The sequence below is a fragment of the Phaeoacremonium minimum genome (assembly GCF_000392275.1).
Source record: "Phaeoacremonium minimum UCRPA7 unplaced genomic scaffold PA7_03_scaffold_455, whole genome shotgun sequence".
NCBI lineage: Eukaryota > Fungi > Ascomycota > Sordariomycetes > Togniniales > Togniniaceae > Phaeoacremonium > Phaeoacremonium minimum.
Window position 1 is genome coordinate 52,035 of NW_006921357.1, and position 13,878 is coordinate 65,912.

Below are 13,878 nucleotides of genomic sequence, written 5' to 3' on the forward strand. Positions count from 1 at the left end.
TGAGAGGGTTGGAGTACAGTCTGGTATTTGAGATATCCAGCACCAGGCAGTCCCGTCCCGCCCGCCTTCATTTGTGTCTAGACTCTAGCGGCCGGGCCATTCTTCCCCAAGTTGCCACTCCCCCATCCCACCCTCTCGGTTTTCCCCAAAAGAAAAGAAAAGGACGACTTGGCTGAGAGATACGATCCTCATAACGCACCCGGGAATCGAGTGAATTGAATTGAATTGGCCGTGTACCTCGCGATGCTCAGTGGCTGCAGCTGGTATCTGGCCGCCTTGAACAAAGGATGACCACAGCGAAGTCCGTCTCGGAAACCGCCCGGGAGCGCGAGACCTTCAAGTGCGTTTCGACTCTCGACTCTCCTCAACCCAAATCCAATGTTTTAGGAACATGTCACGGCTGACTGCATGCGTTCGTCTTCTGTAGATATGATCGTCTAGAGGCGACCTCGGCGGCGCTCAATGACCCCCAGCGCCCGATCCCGACGACCCTCCTGTCTTCCGCTCCGGACTCAGCCCTCACCGCATTCGCACAGCTCGGAGCCTTCCGCCTCAATGCCTCCCGCGCCCTGATCTCTCTATTCGACCGGCACCGCCAGCACATTGTCGCCGAGGCTGCTTGCTCCTCGCCCCTGCGCCCGAAAACTGCCCCCAAGAACAACGAACTATGGCTGTGTGGCACCTCTATCCCGCGCTCCTTCGGCATCTGCGAGCATGTCCTCACCAGTGCCCCGACCCTCCCAACGCCCTGGGAGGAGTCCTCTGAGAACAAATTTGACCAGCTCCCGGTCTCCGTTGTTCCGGATCTGGGCCACGATGGTAGATTCTGCGACCGCCCCTTCATCGAGGACAAGCCGTACAACCGCTTCTACGCTGGGGTGCCCATCCGCTCGCCCACGGGAATCAACATTGGCGTGTATTGCATCTTTGACGACAAGCCGAGAGATGGCCTCACCGAAGAAGAGAAGGAGTTCCTGCAGGCAATGTCACGGACCGTCATGGACTACTTGGAGCTGAAGCGGTCGAACGAGCTGCATCGACGCACTGAGCGCATGGTCTGCGGCATGGGCAACTTCGTCGAGGGCGAGGCGACCTTGTCGAGCTGGCACCTGAACCCCAATCCGTCGTCCTTCATGGACATTCCCGGCGTCAAGGAGGGCGCTTTGAACCGCAAACAGCAGACTGTACGCCGCGACTCGGAGCCGGATGTCCTCCAGCAGATCAAGCGGCCGATCTTACAACATAGAACTGCCACCGCCGAGAGCGTCCTGTCTCTGACCGATCCGAAGCTTACGCCTGGCATGCCGTCGCGTGACGGCACCCAAGTGTCGCGCGTTAGCTCGACCGATATGCGGATGGCCGAAGTCGGTCTCGTCTTCTCCAAAGCCGCCAATATTATTCGGCAATCCCTTGAGGTGGAAGGAACGGTCTTCCTCGATGCCACCGTCCGTTCGTTTGGCGGTCTCGTGGGCAATGCGCGGCCAAAACGGTCGCCGCCCGTGCTCGGGAGAGCGGCTTTGCAGGACTCCAGCCCCGAGGAGGGAAGCCACGCCTCGCTCAGCGACCTGGAAGAAGAGCCGTGCAAAGTCTTGGGATTCTCGACCTCCCAAACATCCAGCATTAACGGAGACGCGCCCCATGACTTTGGTGAGCTCTCAGACACGATGTTCCACCGCTTGCTTCGTCGCTACCCGCACGGCAAGATATTCAATTTCGAGGACGATGGCGCGGCTACTTCGGACGACAATACGGAGAATGATGCTGAAAGCACTGTTTCGAAACCCACCCAGACTCCCACTCTAGCAAAGTGGGATGCATCCAAGCATATTATCAAGATGTTTCCAGGCGCGCGGAGTGTGGCTCTCGTTCCACTGTGGGATTCAACACGCAATCGCTGGTATGGCGGCGGCTTCATCTGGACCAAGACCCCGACTCGAAACTTCACTGTGGAAGGCGAGCTGGGCTTCCTTCGAGTTTTCGCCTTGACTACCATGGCGGAAGTGACGCGGCTCAATACAACGGCCGCGGATAAGGTCAAGACCAGTATCCTCGGTTCTCTGAGCCACGAAATGAGAAGTCCCCTACATGGACTCGTCGGGGCTGCGGAGCTACTACGAGACACTGATCTGGACACGGCCCAAACAAGCGTTCTTCACACGATTGAGACATCGGGCAGGACTTTACTGGACACTATTGAGCATGTGAGTTTCCGGAACATCATGTACGTCTTTGCCTGCCAAACTGACCTGTGATAGCTTCTCGATTACAGTAAGATCAATCATTACCTACAGTCGTCGACGACAGCCGAACGAAGAAACAGCACATCCTGGCAGAGGCGGCCTTTGGCAGAAAACGGGTCGCTGCAAGTCCTCCCGAGGTCTGAGAACGTGGCTGTACGTCTTGACCTCCTAGTTGGAGAAGTTGTCGAAAGCGTCCTTGCAGGTTACAGCCACGAACGAATGACGGTCAAGTCCTTCCACAAGCAGTCGGCAGCTCAGTCAGACAATGGTATGGAACGCCGAGGAGACTCTATTGGATCGGGCATATCTGCCAGACAGGACAGCCAATTTGGAGAAGGCGCAAGCAATACTGGAGCTGTGCAGATATACCTCGACATCGACCCGTCTGCAGGATGGGTTTTCCTTACGCACCCAGGTGCTTTCAGACGTATCGTGATGAATTTATTCGGCAACTCCTTGAAGTTTACTAGCTCAGGCTTTATTAAGATTGCATTGGCACAAGAAGCTATTTCCAGACGCCAGCCGGGTATGGGATCCAAGGTCGTCCTCACTGTCTCTGACACAGGAAAGGGCATCGGCGAGGAATACCTCCGCAACAATCTGTTTACCCCGTTCTGCCAGGAAGACCATTTTGCTCCTGGCACTGGCCTGGGTCTCAGTCTTGTTCGGCAAATCACCACTACCCTTGGAGGGAGTATCAACGTCGCGAGCCAGGTAGGCTGCGGCACCACCATCACAGTATCCTTCCCGCTGCCGCGCGGCGAGCAAGATACAAATGACGCTGGGCAGTTCGAAAAGGAAGTCAAGTCGTTTTCTGGGGTGCGCGTGGGCCTCCACGGTTTCAGCGCGACTCGCAACACGGCGAATGATGTGCAATTGGACGAAAACGTCAACTCATCGCAGACGGACCTGATGCGCAATATCTGTCATGACTTGCTGCATCTCGAAGTTTCATCCGACTCGGACGCTCAGCACGATGTGCCCGATTGTATTATTCACGGCGATGCCAGCACGTCAGTGGCGGAGCTGGAGAGCTTGGCAATGGTTGCATCGAAACCCGTGATTGCCGTCTGTCCGACGCCGACGATTGCGCACAAAATGGCCAAGATAGCTAAGAAAATGGACTCACACGCAACACTTGAGTTCATGTCCGAGCCGTAAGACAACCCCAACCACATGCTGACGTTTTCCTCGCTGACGTTTGTTAGTATTGAACCTCGGAAACTTGCGACGACTCTTTCTCGCTGCCTTACGCGACACGATGAGGCGCTGAAGAAGGCGGCCGAGCTCCCTCTATCTGCATCTGCATCGGCAGCCGAAGATCTCAATCCTGAACCCGTTATCGAGATCCAGCCTCTAATAGGCAATGAGCCCAAGGTTGTAACTGTGGTGTCCGCGGCGCACCTTCCTGCACAAATGACCACAGAGGTGCCAATCAGGGCGGTGCCGGTTGCGATCGCGCCTGAAGTCACCATCGTCAAGCCCGCTGAGACACTCCCTGGTATTCTTCTGGTTGACGACAATCTCATCAACTTGAAGGTATGGTATTTTGGATCTCATCAATTATCAATCGTGCTAACATGAGCAATTAGATTCTCACCGCATATATGAAGAAGCTCAAGCTCCCCTATAGCACCGCCGTCCATGGCCTCGAGGCGCTGGAGAAGTACAGTGCGTGTCCGAGCCACTACAGCTGCGTCGTCACGGACATCTCCATGCCCGTCATGGATGGCCTCGAGGCCACGCGTCGGATAAGGGAGTTTGAGCGCGCAAGCCAGATTAGACCTGTCCCTGTCATTGCCCTCACTGGCCTCGTCGGCAGGGATATCGAACAAGACTCGTTCGCTAGCGGCGTCAACGTCTTCCTGACGAGACCGGTCACTGTGAAGAAGTTGATGGATGCGTTGAAGAGCTTGGGATTGGGATGAGGTCGGGTGGTCTATTGGTTGTTTATATCAGCATGGAGAGCACAAATGGGATGGCCATGAGGGCCGGCAAATTACTCAATATGACGGGTTCAACCGCGGCTGTTCGCGGTCTCGCGCGATGCTTGTGTTGGTTTGCTTGAGGTATTCAGCAAAGATATACGAGCTGGTCGTGGCCAGAGAGAAGAAGTTCAGCATCGAAGAGAGGGTTAACACAGCCATAGGATATCCGGGCAATGGCAGGTTGCTGCAATGACAGTTATCGGACACATTGGTCATCTAGGAGTATCGAATCATGGGGAAGACGGATAGAAATGATCTTGGTCTGAACATAGTGATCATCGCCAGCTTCGAGGCTGGAAGTTAGACCGTACATAGGAAGGAGGCCGCAGCTGGGTTAGTTTGGGCCAGTTGTTCCAGGACAAGCGATTTGCATGAGCATGGGAATAGAGCGGGCGCATTTAGAGCTTTCAAGGGATCACCAGTGCGTCTGTAAACAGCAATACGGATGAAAAAGTTTATGGAAACACGCGTCGTTGGGTTTGGACTTCTGACAAGCTATGATACATGTGTGTTGAGGACTTCAGATAACTCAACACGTCGGTGCGTGGTTTGACCACCAGATGAGCAAAGTAGACAAATTCATCTCGTAGCCTCGGTAAGGGGCGTTCCTGAGAGTAGCCTCTCTCAAAGCAGCCTCTCTCAAAACGATCTCCCTAAAGTTCATCCCTAAGAAGACGATCTTTTCAGGACGATCTTCTCCAGAAGACATCTCCTGCGTGTGCGACCTTTGTCGCGGACTAGTGTACATGGTGTAAATTAGGAATGGAATGCGAGTGCCATGTTGTGACACTTAGGAGAATCTCAATGCAAGCCAGTGCCACTGGTCGTGTCATGGATCTGACTATAGGTTCCACCAAAGAGGCAGCTGATCATCAACAAGAAGATTGCTGACACGGAATCTCAGCTTGTCAGGCTGATTGGAAAACTTAGGCTCGCTCAGGGTTCTCGAGGTCTTGCAGGAACTTGACAGTTGCTTCCTCCCTAGCCTCTTTCTCGTAGGTCTTGTTGCCCCAAGCCCTCTCGAATGCCTCCCAGTCGTCCTTGAGAACAAACCATCCTGCGAGATGTTCGTAGCTCACAGGAAGCAGCGGGAGAGGATGTGGGTGCATGGCGAGATTAGCAAGTCGGAGGTCGGGTCTCGCGCTGACAATCTTGTGAGCCTTGTAGGTCTCCTTTGGTAGGCAGAGGATGGCGAAGAGGCGTTTGAACTCCCAGAAAATGACACCGGCACGCCGCAGATCCGAGTTGTTGTACCAGCGGGTATAGAGCGTCCAGCCGGCATTCCAGTGGTCGGGGCCGAAAGAAGCGCACTGCTGGGTGAGGTAGGCATCCCTGTCTCGTACAACGTTGACTTGTAGCCATAGCAAATCAACCAGAATCTGGGGGCCTACCCAGTGGGAAGAACGGGATTTCCATGGAGCCAAGATGTGTCTCAAGTCTCGGAGAGTATCATGTCGAGTCTGGGGATCCTGGTGTAGGAGCTTAGAGAAGAAAGCGAGGCCTAGGCCAGGGAGTGCCCCGAAGCAGCATGTAGAAGGTGCGGTAAAACGCCCGTTGTCTTCAGTCGGGAATTCGTCGATGCTAACGCTGTCTCCAGGAGTAACAAGCGCCGCATATGGGTTGAGGATGTCCTCGATTTGAGCAGGCCGAGGGAGGGATGAAATGCAAGCTGCACTCCATTCGTGCCGAACGTGGAGATACTGATTGCGAAGATAGTCCCAGACCGTAGCCAGCTCCTCTACCTGCCATCGTGGGAAAAGAGATCGCAGCATTTTCTTGAACAGTCTGGGGGAGAAGGTCTGTGTGTAGATCTGTCGGGGGCGGACAACACGACAGATGAGCTCGAAGCCGAAGAATCCACGCTGCAGACGAGCAAGCTCATTTTGGTGGATTGTCTTGAGAAAGCTGATATCGTGTAGAGAAGTGGGATCATTTACGAGATTCACTCGAGTGTTGGCTGACTTGATCTTGGGCCAGATGGCAAAAGCTTCAATTTTCTCAATGGTTCGCTGGGAGAAGTCTGCGATGAATCCTTTGACGAGATTCCAAAGCTTGCAGACAGCGATAACTTCGTCTTCGTCGCACAGCTCAGCATCTCTCAGCTCACCAGATGAGACCTGGTCAAGGAAGGCGGTCATCACTTGCTTTCTTTCGGGGCAAGTGGTTAGAGCCATCTTGCCTTTGAGAATCGGACGAAGACCAAACTTCTCTTGACTGCGCTCGTTCCTGATTAAGTAATGTTTAGCTTTTTGGCCATGATGAAAATTCAACCAATCTCGTTTGAGGCGAATCGATGATCGAATATGAAGCCTGGATGGGTGAAAGACAATACTGCACAGAACAGCCACGACCTGATGAACAAGGGTATTATGGCATTCATCGCAAAGGGAGAATACATACTCTGGGACAAGTTCCACATGTATAGGACATCGAACAAAAGCAACAGCGGCATCCTAGGCCTCTGGCGCGATTGTATTCTTGACCGCCCTGGCGAGAATTGTGCGGCGCTGAGCCTGCAGACCTTCCAGCCCTTTCTTGGATGACTGGATTACATGTTTCACATCCTCAAGTGAAAGGTCAACCATGATCATGCCCATTACCTCCAGAGGAAGGGTATCGAAGGATGCCGGCTCTGACATCGTGGTGGTCGACGGGTACAGCGGTATTGTCGGGTAGTGTCGCTGCAGGTTTAGTAGAGGATAAAGTGAGGCACAGTTTCAGGGTTTTCTGCCAAGGCAAATACAAACAAAAAGGCTTTGTCAGAAAACCCTAATCGTCGATGAGGTGGGTGGATAGAAAAATGAAATCGAGAGTGTGATCGTCGTTCACGAGTGAGGGTTGGCGAGCGAGTCACGGGCGTTAAGGAGGTAAACAAAAGAACCCCGGGGAATGTCTTGGAAAGGTGGGCGACGACAGGTTCACGTGGTCGCTGAAACTCCCCCCTATGTTTACCTGGTATACTTTATGCTAGTCAGCCTGAGTTGATAGCAAGTGTTCCTAAGCTTAGTCCTCTCCACTTGAGCTTGACATTCGAATCCCGAACAGCTGATCCTTGTGAGGCTTTGCCTTGCCTTTCTTTCTGTACTCTTATATAATTGTTTGTAAGATAAGAATTTGACTCATTCCAACTTGATCAAAGGATCTCATCGCACCGTGTATATGTATCAAGCACGATAAAGTAACTCCTGTTCTGATCATTGCAAACTTCTAGACATAATTGCAATCAAAGACCCACCTTTCATCATCGATACTTTGAAAGTCACTTAGACCTATGAAGAACATTGAACACATGATGAGAGTGATTATGTTGTCTGGATGAGGCACATACTTCATAGTAGATTATCTAATAAATAGAAGATTGCTACCTATATTAAGTTCATACATCAGAATCTTTTAAGCCAGCTTACAAGGCACATTATTATACTACAAAGACAATCAACTGTCCTGTCTGGGAAAGAATGAGTTGTATCATCTAAACTAACTTGAAAGCGGTTAAGACAAACCTACAGTAAGAGGTTTGTTCATCATAAAGTTAGGCAGACCACTGTTCATGAGCTGATGCAAACGCAAGCACAGGGTTAGGGTTCTCAAGCCACCCCCTTTCGGCTTTTACAGGCTGCTGACTCACTGGCAGCCTGTGGCCATCTACGAAGAGTGGTGCTCATGATGACCTCATCGAAAATGAGAGGCTTAGAACACGTGCCTTCATGTCGTCATGATAGTGCATCTGTTGAGAAATAGACCAGCCTTTTTCCCTATTTCAATGATCTCGAATTTTCCTCATGTATTACTTCTTGTTTGAGATAAAATTGAGAAGTTTTTCGCTTAAGATCTCAAACAACAATAATTTTTACAGTAAAAATGTCTGAGCGCTATGGTCCCAAGGCAGATGGCGGTATGGCCTCCTCCACCAAAACGCCCGCCACTGCCGGTGTGGGCGATGACGCGCCCAAAGCACTTGACGCTGATGGATCTATCGGCAAGCAATTCACAGGTATGGTCGCAGGCGGAAATGCGTATCTGGTTGGACAATCTCGGAAGCTGACGCCATCGATAGAGCAAGGTGCCATTGGCGGCATGGCGCAGAAGATTGGGGGGCCATTAGACAAGGATGGTGTCATTGGCAAACAGTTTACGACCGAGGGAAGCATTGGGGGCACTGTTCAGGATAATCTCGGGGGTGTCAACAAAAAGAGCAACTAGGAGCCCAACACATTCGAGCTCCATATGAGCCTGCTAGCCAGCGAGCGAGAGACACACAATCGATAATGATATCCTGCGCTGTCCGGATGCAAATGCGTGCCTTCCTCGATATGGCTGACCCTTTTCCCTTTATCAAACAGATCAGCTAGCCAAGCGAACAGGCAACGTCTCTTTATGCTTCCGATCTTGACGGTTGTTTGATAGAATTTATGGGGGATTCCGTGTTGATCGATAGATAGGGGCGATATTTGCTGGTAGCATGGCGGATCCTGGTAGTGATTGTCACTGATTGAAGATGAGTGAAGAGAGGGGGGATAAAGGAGAGCATGCCAATCGAAGTAAAGCTGTTTTATAGATGGGAGTGTTGTTGCAGCTATTAGCGACGCTTGACATTGATTTAATCCAGGTAGTATTTAACGTGCTTTGCAGCGCTTCTACAATAGCAACGCAGGCGAATAAAGTTGGACCTTACTTGCTGATGTACATACAACTCCCCTTTGATAAACTTCGAGAAGGGCCACCCGGATCCCGGCCTGGACCTTGACTCCAATTGTTGTGCTTGAGAGTAGCTCCAGGTACGCCACACGTTTGCTGTAGGGTGGGCATGAATGTAAGCGTCCCAATTCTTCCGCCGAGGCTCGGTGGAGACAGCATCCGAGCAATCTCGGCGGAAGCGCTCTTAGGAAACCCAAGCAATGAACATATTCATGAAGCAGCATAATGTTACCTTATGGTTTGGCTTTCTCTTCAGCTTTCACAAGAATTTGAGTTTATGGATTCTGGAATAAGTCGGCATCCAAGGGCACTCGAGCCGTCATCCCCGGACTCCGAACCCGAACTCTCGGACAGGCGCAGGAAGATCCGGAAAGGGACGCGCAGCTGTTGGCCGTGCAAGCGCCGAAAGGTTCGGTGCTCGTTCCCATCTCCTCAGAGTAGGGTCTGTTCCAACTGTCAGCGGCGGGGCTCCATATGCGTCGGGCAAGATGTGCCTGAAGAGCTCATCACTCCGGAGCCACGCCAAGACGAGGCCATCGTCGACCGCCTAGGGAGGGTCGAGGCACTTGTAAGCAACCTGGCGCAGCGTGTCGGCGGCGGTCAACCCACAGATGAGGCCAGCTCAACGCCCAGTCGTCAGCCGGGCATTCCAACGCCCTGCCTGACTGATGCGACTTTGGAGGTACTTGCAGATTCTCCACTGGCCTTGACAGGGTAGAAGTTGCATCTAACTGAGCAAGCAGGATGAAGAGTGCAATAATCGACCGACTAGCCTCACGAGGATCGTGCGAAACAGAAGAGACCATGGGGAAATATCCCGCGCCCTGCTTCTTGCTTACCCGTCCAAGCGAGACACAGATATACTCCTCAAGGCACTTCGGACCGTCCCGCTGTACATGTGGCTACGGGTTTCGAGACCCGACAGCTCTGGAGTGTCGCTGCCACATGTAGGACCCATGGACTTGGAGCCTGCCACCATCAACACTCACCCCATCCTCACAGCCAAGCAGATGCTGTGCATGGCTTTGGCCCTCCAGAAGCAAAATTGCCACAACACCCTCGGGGACGTCGGTCTCTCCGAGCCGCATGCTGTCATCATGGAACGTCTGGTCGATGCAGCCATTGCCTTGGTCACGACCAACGAAGAGTTCCACGGTACACTCGAGAGCCTTGCGTGCATGCAAATGGAGGCAACCTTCCATGAGGGCGGCGGATACCTCCGGGGGGCTTGGCTTGCCAACCGAAGGGCCTTGTTGGTTGCCCAGCAGATGGGCATCCACCAATCTTGCAACCGCAAGTTCAAGACAATTGATCCCAGGACCGAGATCATCCGCGAGACGGTATGGTTTCGAATCCTGTACTGTGACAGATACTACTGCCTGGTGCTTGGGTTCCCGCAGGCGAGCACGGATGTCAATATAGAGCCCAAGTCTCTCGACATTGCCCATGACGATCCACTCGACCGCCTAGACCGAGCCCACGCCGTCATTGCGGCCCGCATCCTGGAGCGCATGGATGGACGGGAGCTACTCCCGGGAGAGGAATGCGCCATGACCTCAGCACTCGATGCGGACTTGCTTCGGGCCGCTAAGAGCATGCCGGTCAAATTCTGGCTGCATCCCAACTTTCACCACCACGAACAAGACTCGCAGGAGGAGTACAAGGAGACGTGGCTCGGCATGTCGCAGGTGTTTCACTACAACCTCATCAACCAGCTCCATCTCCCCCGGCTTCTCAAGTTCAACGGGGACTGCTCTAGCGACTCGTCGAAGCTCGCCTGCATGAACGCGAACAGGGAAGTCCTCATCCGCTACCTAAGCTACCGCTCCCTAAGACAGGGGTCGGGCTCGTGCCTGACGTTCGACTTCCTCTCGCTGATGGCCGCCATCACGCTGCTGCTGGCGCATCTGGACAGCCACCTGCGCCGCCCGGCCCAGCCCAGCAGCGCTGTCCTGGAGCACCAGCGCCTCTGCGACCGTACGACCATGGAGCAGATCCTCGACGCCATGAAGAGTGTCCACCGGGCCAACGATAGCCCCATCAGCGGGGCGAGCGTGAGGATTCTGCGCTGTCTGCTGATGCTCGAGGACGACGCCGCCGAGGGCGGGCGCTACACGGCCCAGTGCGTCCAGCAGCCCGGCAGGAGCCAGCACTTTGACGACGGGGAGTACGAGGGCCTGTGGGAGGGGATCATGGTGCTTCGTATCTCGATCCCGTACTTTGGCGTCGTGATCATCAAACGTGAAAGTCCCGCAAACGCGGTGCCGGGCCAAGTGGACGATGCTGCCGCTGCTTTTCCTCAGTCGCCTATCCAGCCCGAAGCCGAGCGGAGATGGCCCGTTTCGGAGCCCCAGGGTGGCAGAGAGTTTCACATACCGATACTGCCCGGCGATGGCGTACGCAGCGAAATGATTTCCTCGAATCTTCTACAACTGCCATCGCATGTAGCCGTTGGAGCAGCCGTGGCAGGCGAGGCGTCGACAGCAAGCCTAGACTCGGGACAGCCCATGGCGGACTTACGCCATCTTGGCCTCGAGGAGTTTCCGCTTCAGCAATACTGGAATCCGAGCTTGATCGAGGGCGCTGACGATTGGGCATTTCAGGGGGTGGATTTAGATTTCTTCAATGCGAGGTAGCTTTACCGTCGTCTACTGTCAAGCAACAGTCTTCCGGAAACCCCTGTATAAGTAGATGCATTGTATTGACTTGCCTCTTCTCTACGATGATATTCCATATATATAACTCTATACCTATCGATCTCAAGGAGATGAGCATTTTCAACGCATCAAGTCCGACATCAAAAAGATAATATTACAAAGAAGTAAGCGTCACAGCTATCTAAAACAGTCTTGTGTCACATCTAGCTACAAATGAATGGTATAACCCCGAATACGCAATGGATCCCAAAGCCCCGCCGCTATTGATTCTCAAGTATCGTGTTTTGAACCCCCATAACAGGACAGCAAGGCCACAAGTTAGGGCGGTGTTCAGGCCACCGCACCGCCCGCAGTCACGCCATGGAGCCTCTTCCAGCTGACGGCCGCCGTGACAAGAAGCGAGACCCCGGCCAAGCTGATGGTAATGGCCCACACCACGCGGAGGCCGGCCAAGTATGCCAGCACAATGCCGGGAATCTGGTTGGCGGAGAAGGCGGTGTGAATATCGGTGGCGCCCGTCCCGAGGAGTGCCGCCGCGCTGACTGTCGGGGCAGTAGTGGCCGCTGTGCGAATCAGCTGGTTGTTGAAACCGCTCTGTGAGGCGGTTATACCGAAGCTACCTCCCAGAACTTGAAAGACTAAGTAACGAAGATGGCCAAAGATTAGCTGTGGCTCATTTTGGATCTGGAGAGAAGGATGTAACTTACAGAGAATAATACCGTTGACAGTCGAAAGGTCGCTGTCCGGGGTTCCGGACTGGCCTATCATGTTGGGCATCTGATACGAAAGGCCCCATCCCAAACTGGCGATGATCTGATATCCGATCCACTTCCCAATCGAGGTGCCTTCGTCTAAGGTATAGAAGAGGCCGGCGCCTACGGTGGCAAGCACCGAGCCAACCGCCGCGACGGGTATCGCGTGGCCCGTCTTGGAGACGATCGCGCCCGCCCCGATGGTGGAGAAGACGATGCTGATGACGGCGGGGAGGTTGTGGACGCCCGAGACGAGCGCGTTGACGTTCTGGATGCTCTGGAAGTAGATGGGCAGGTAGTAGAGCGAGATGAAGTACGAGCCGGCCAGGACGAAGGCGTACAGGCTGCAGGACCAGACCTTGCGCTGCGAGAGGATGCGGCGCGGGAGCATGGCCCGGTCGCTCTGGTATATCTCCCAGGCGGCGAATGCGGCGCCGATGAGGACGAAGCCTACCAGCAGGCCGATGACGGTGCTGCTATTCCACGCTCTGCTCTGCCCGCCGTACTCGAGTGCTAGGCCATACGATACGATCAGCCCCATGCAGAGGGCGATCCCCGCCGGGTCTAGTTGCAACAGCTTCTCTGCAAGGGTGGTTTTGACCGGCTTGGCGGCGCTGGGGGGCTTCAGGAAGAAGACGATGGCGATGGCAGCGACGCCGCCAATTGGCAGATTGATGTAGAAGCACCAGCGCCAGGTGACCTTGTGAGTAAATACGCCGCCGAGAAGCGGCCCGCACACAGACGCGATGCCGTACATGGAGCCGTTGATGCCGATCAGCATGGGCCGCATCTCGGACGGCGCTGAGAAGGCGATGATGGTTAGGACTCCAGTCGCGAGGCCAGCACCGCCCAGCCCGGCCAGCGCCCGGCCCACGATCAGCGCGTTGGCCGAGGGCGCCACGCCGCAGATCAGGCTGCCCAACTCGAAGATGAACAGGGACACCAGATAGGTCATCTTGAGCGGCAGGTAGCGGTACACCTTGCCCCATGACGGCTGCGAGCCGCCGAAGGTCATGAAGTACGCTGATGCATACCACGATACCTTGTCAAGACCATGGAATTCGTCTGTTATCCTGGGAATGGCCGTGCCAATGATCGTCTGTCCGTGTTGGTTGAATTAGCGAAACATCCCACGACGTCCGGCATCACGTTCGGATCCCGTCCGCAGCCGCCTTGTGCTAGACGTGGGGGTACGAGAGCGGCTGAGGTATGCTTACCTGATCGAGAGCAGTAAGGAACATGGCACTGCAAAGAGCTGCCATGATCACCACCAGCCGTCCGCCGTGCGGGTACTTGTCTGCCGCCTCAGCCTCAGCCTCTACACGCGGCAAGTTGTCGGTCTCCTTCGCGCTGTCGACGCTCGTTTCCAGCTCTGCATCCGTGTCTTTCTCGGAGGGTGTCTTCTGGCCATGGCCATGGCCGGCCGACTCGTTCGGTGCCGTCTCTCGCAGCGACATTGTCACGTCGCGCTTAGGTCCTTCCGGTGCGTAGTTGTTAACCAGTGGTGGAAGCAGATGCCGACTCGACCGGCCAGTCAATGATA

At 54.3% G+C, this 13,878-nt stretch overlaps 5 protein-coding genes across 5 annotated transcripts; 3 read left to right on the forward strand and 2 right to left on the reverse strand.

Annotated features, from left to right (window-relative positions):
- Positions 1-287: 287 nt before the first annotated feature.
- Positions 288-4,168, forward strand: UCRPA7_6201 (putative histidine kinase g7 protein; the record flags this gene model as incomplete). The annotated part of the gene is made up of 5 exons (XM_007918740.1): positions 288-340; positions 428-2,201; positions 2,256-3,388; positions 3,449-3,779; positions 3,833-4,168. The coding sequence occupies 5 exons, from the start codon at positions 288-290 to the stop codon at positions 4,166-4,168; spliced, it is 3,627 nt and encodes a 1,208-aa protein (XP_007916931.1).
- Positions 4,169-5,154: 986 nt separating this feature from the next.
- Positions 5,155-6,402, reverse strand: UCRPA7_6202 (hypothetical protein; the record flags this gene model as incomplete). The annotated part of the gene is made up of 1 exon (XM_007918741.1): positions 5,155-6,402. One exon carries the CDS (start codon positions 6,400-6,402, stop codon positions 5,155-5,157), a length of 1,248 nt encoding a protein of 415 aa, XP_007916932.1.
- Positions 6,403-8,089: 1,687 nt separating this feature from the next.
- On the forward strand, positions 8,090-8,431 carry UCRPA7_6203 (hypothetical protein; the record flags this gene model as incomplete). The annotated part of the gene is made up of 2 exons (XM_007918742.1): positions 8,090-8,222; positions 8,286-8,431. 2 exons carry the CDS (start codon positions 8,090-8,092, stop codon positions 8,429-8,431), a joined length of 279 nt encoding a protein of 92 aa, XP_007916933.1.
- A 1,391-nt stretch (positions 8,432-9,822) lies between these two features.
- On the forward strand, positions 9,823-11,562 carry UCRPA7_6204 (putative c6 zinc finger domain-containing protein; the record flags this gene model as incomplete). The annotated part of the gene is made up of 1 exon (XM_007918743.1): positions 9,823-11,562. The coding sequence occupies one exon, from the start codon at positions 9,823-9,825 to the stop codon at positions 11,560-11,562; it is 1,740 nt and encodes a 579-aa protein (XP_007916934.1).
- A 351-nt stretch (positions 11,563-11,913) lies between these two features.
- On the reverse strand, positions 11,914-13,792 carry UCRPA7_6205 (putative efflux pump antibiotic resistance protein; the record flags this gene model as incomplete). Its single annotated transcript, XM_007918744.1, has 3 exons — positions 11,914-12,221; positions 12,291-13,434; positions 13,553-13,792. 3 exons carry the CDS (start codon positions 13,790-13,792, stop codon positions 11,914-11,916), a joined length of 1,692 nt encoding a protein of 563 aa, XP_007916935.1.
- Between the last annotated feature and the right edge of the window lie 86 nt (positions 13,793-13,878).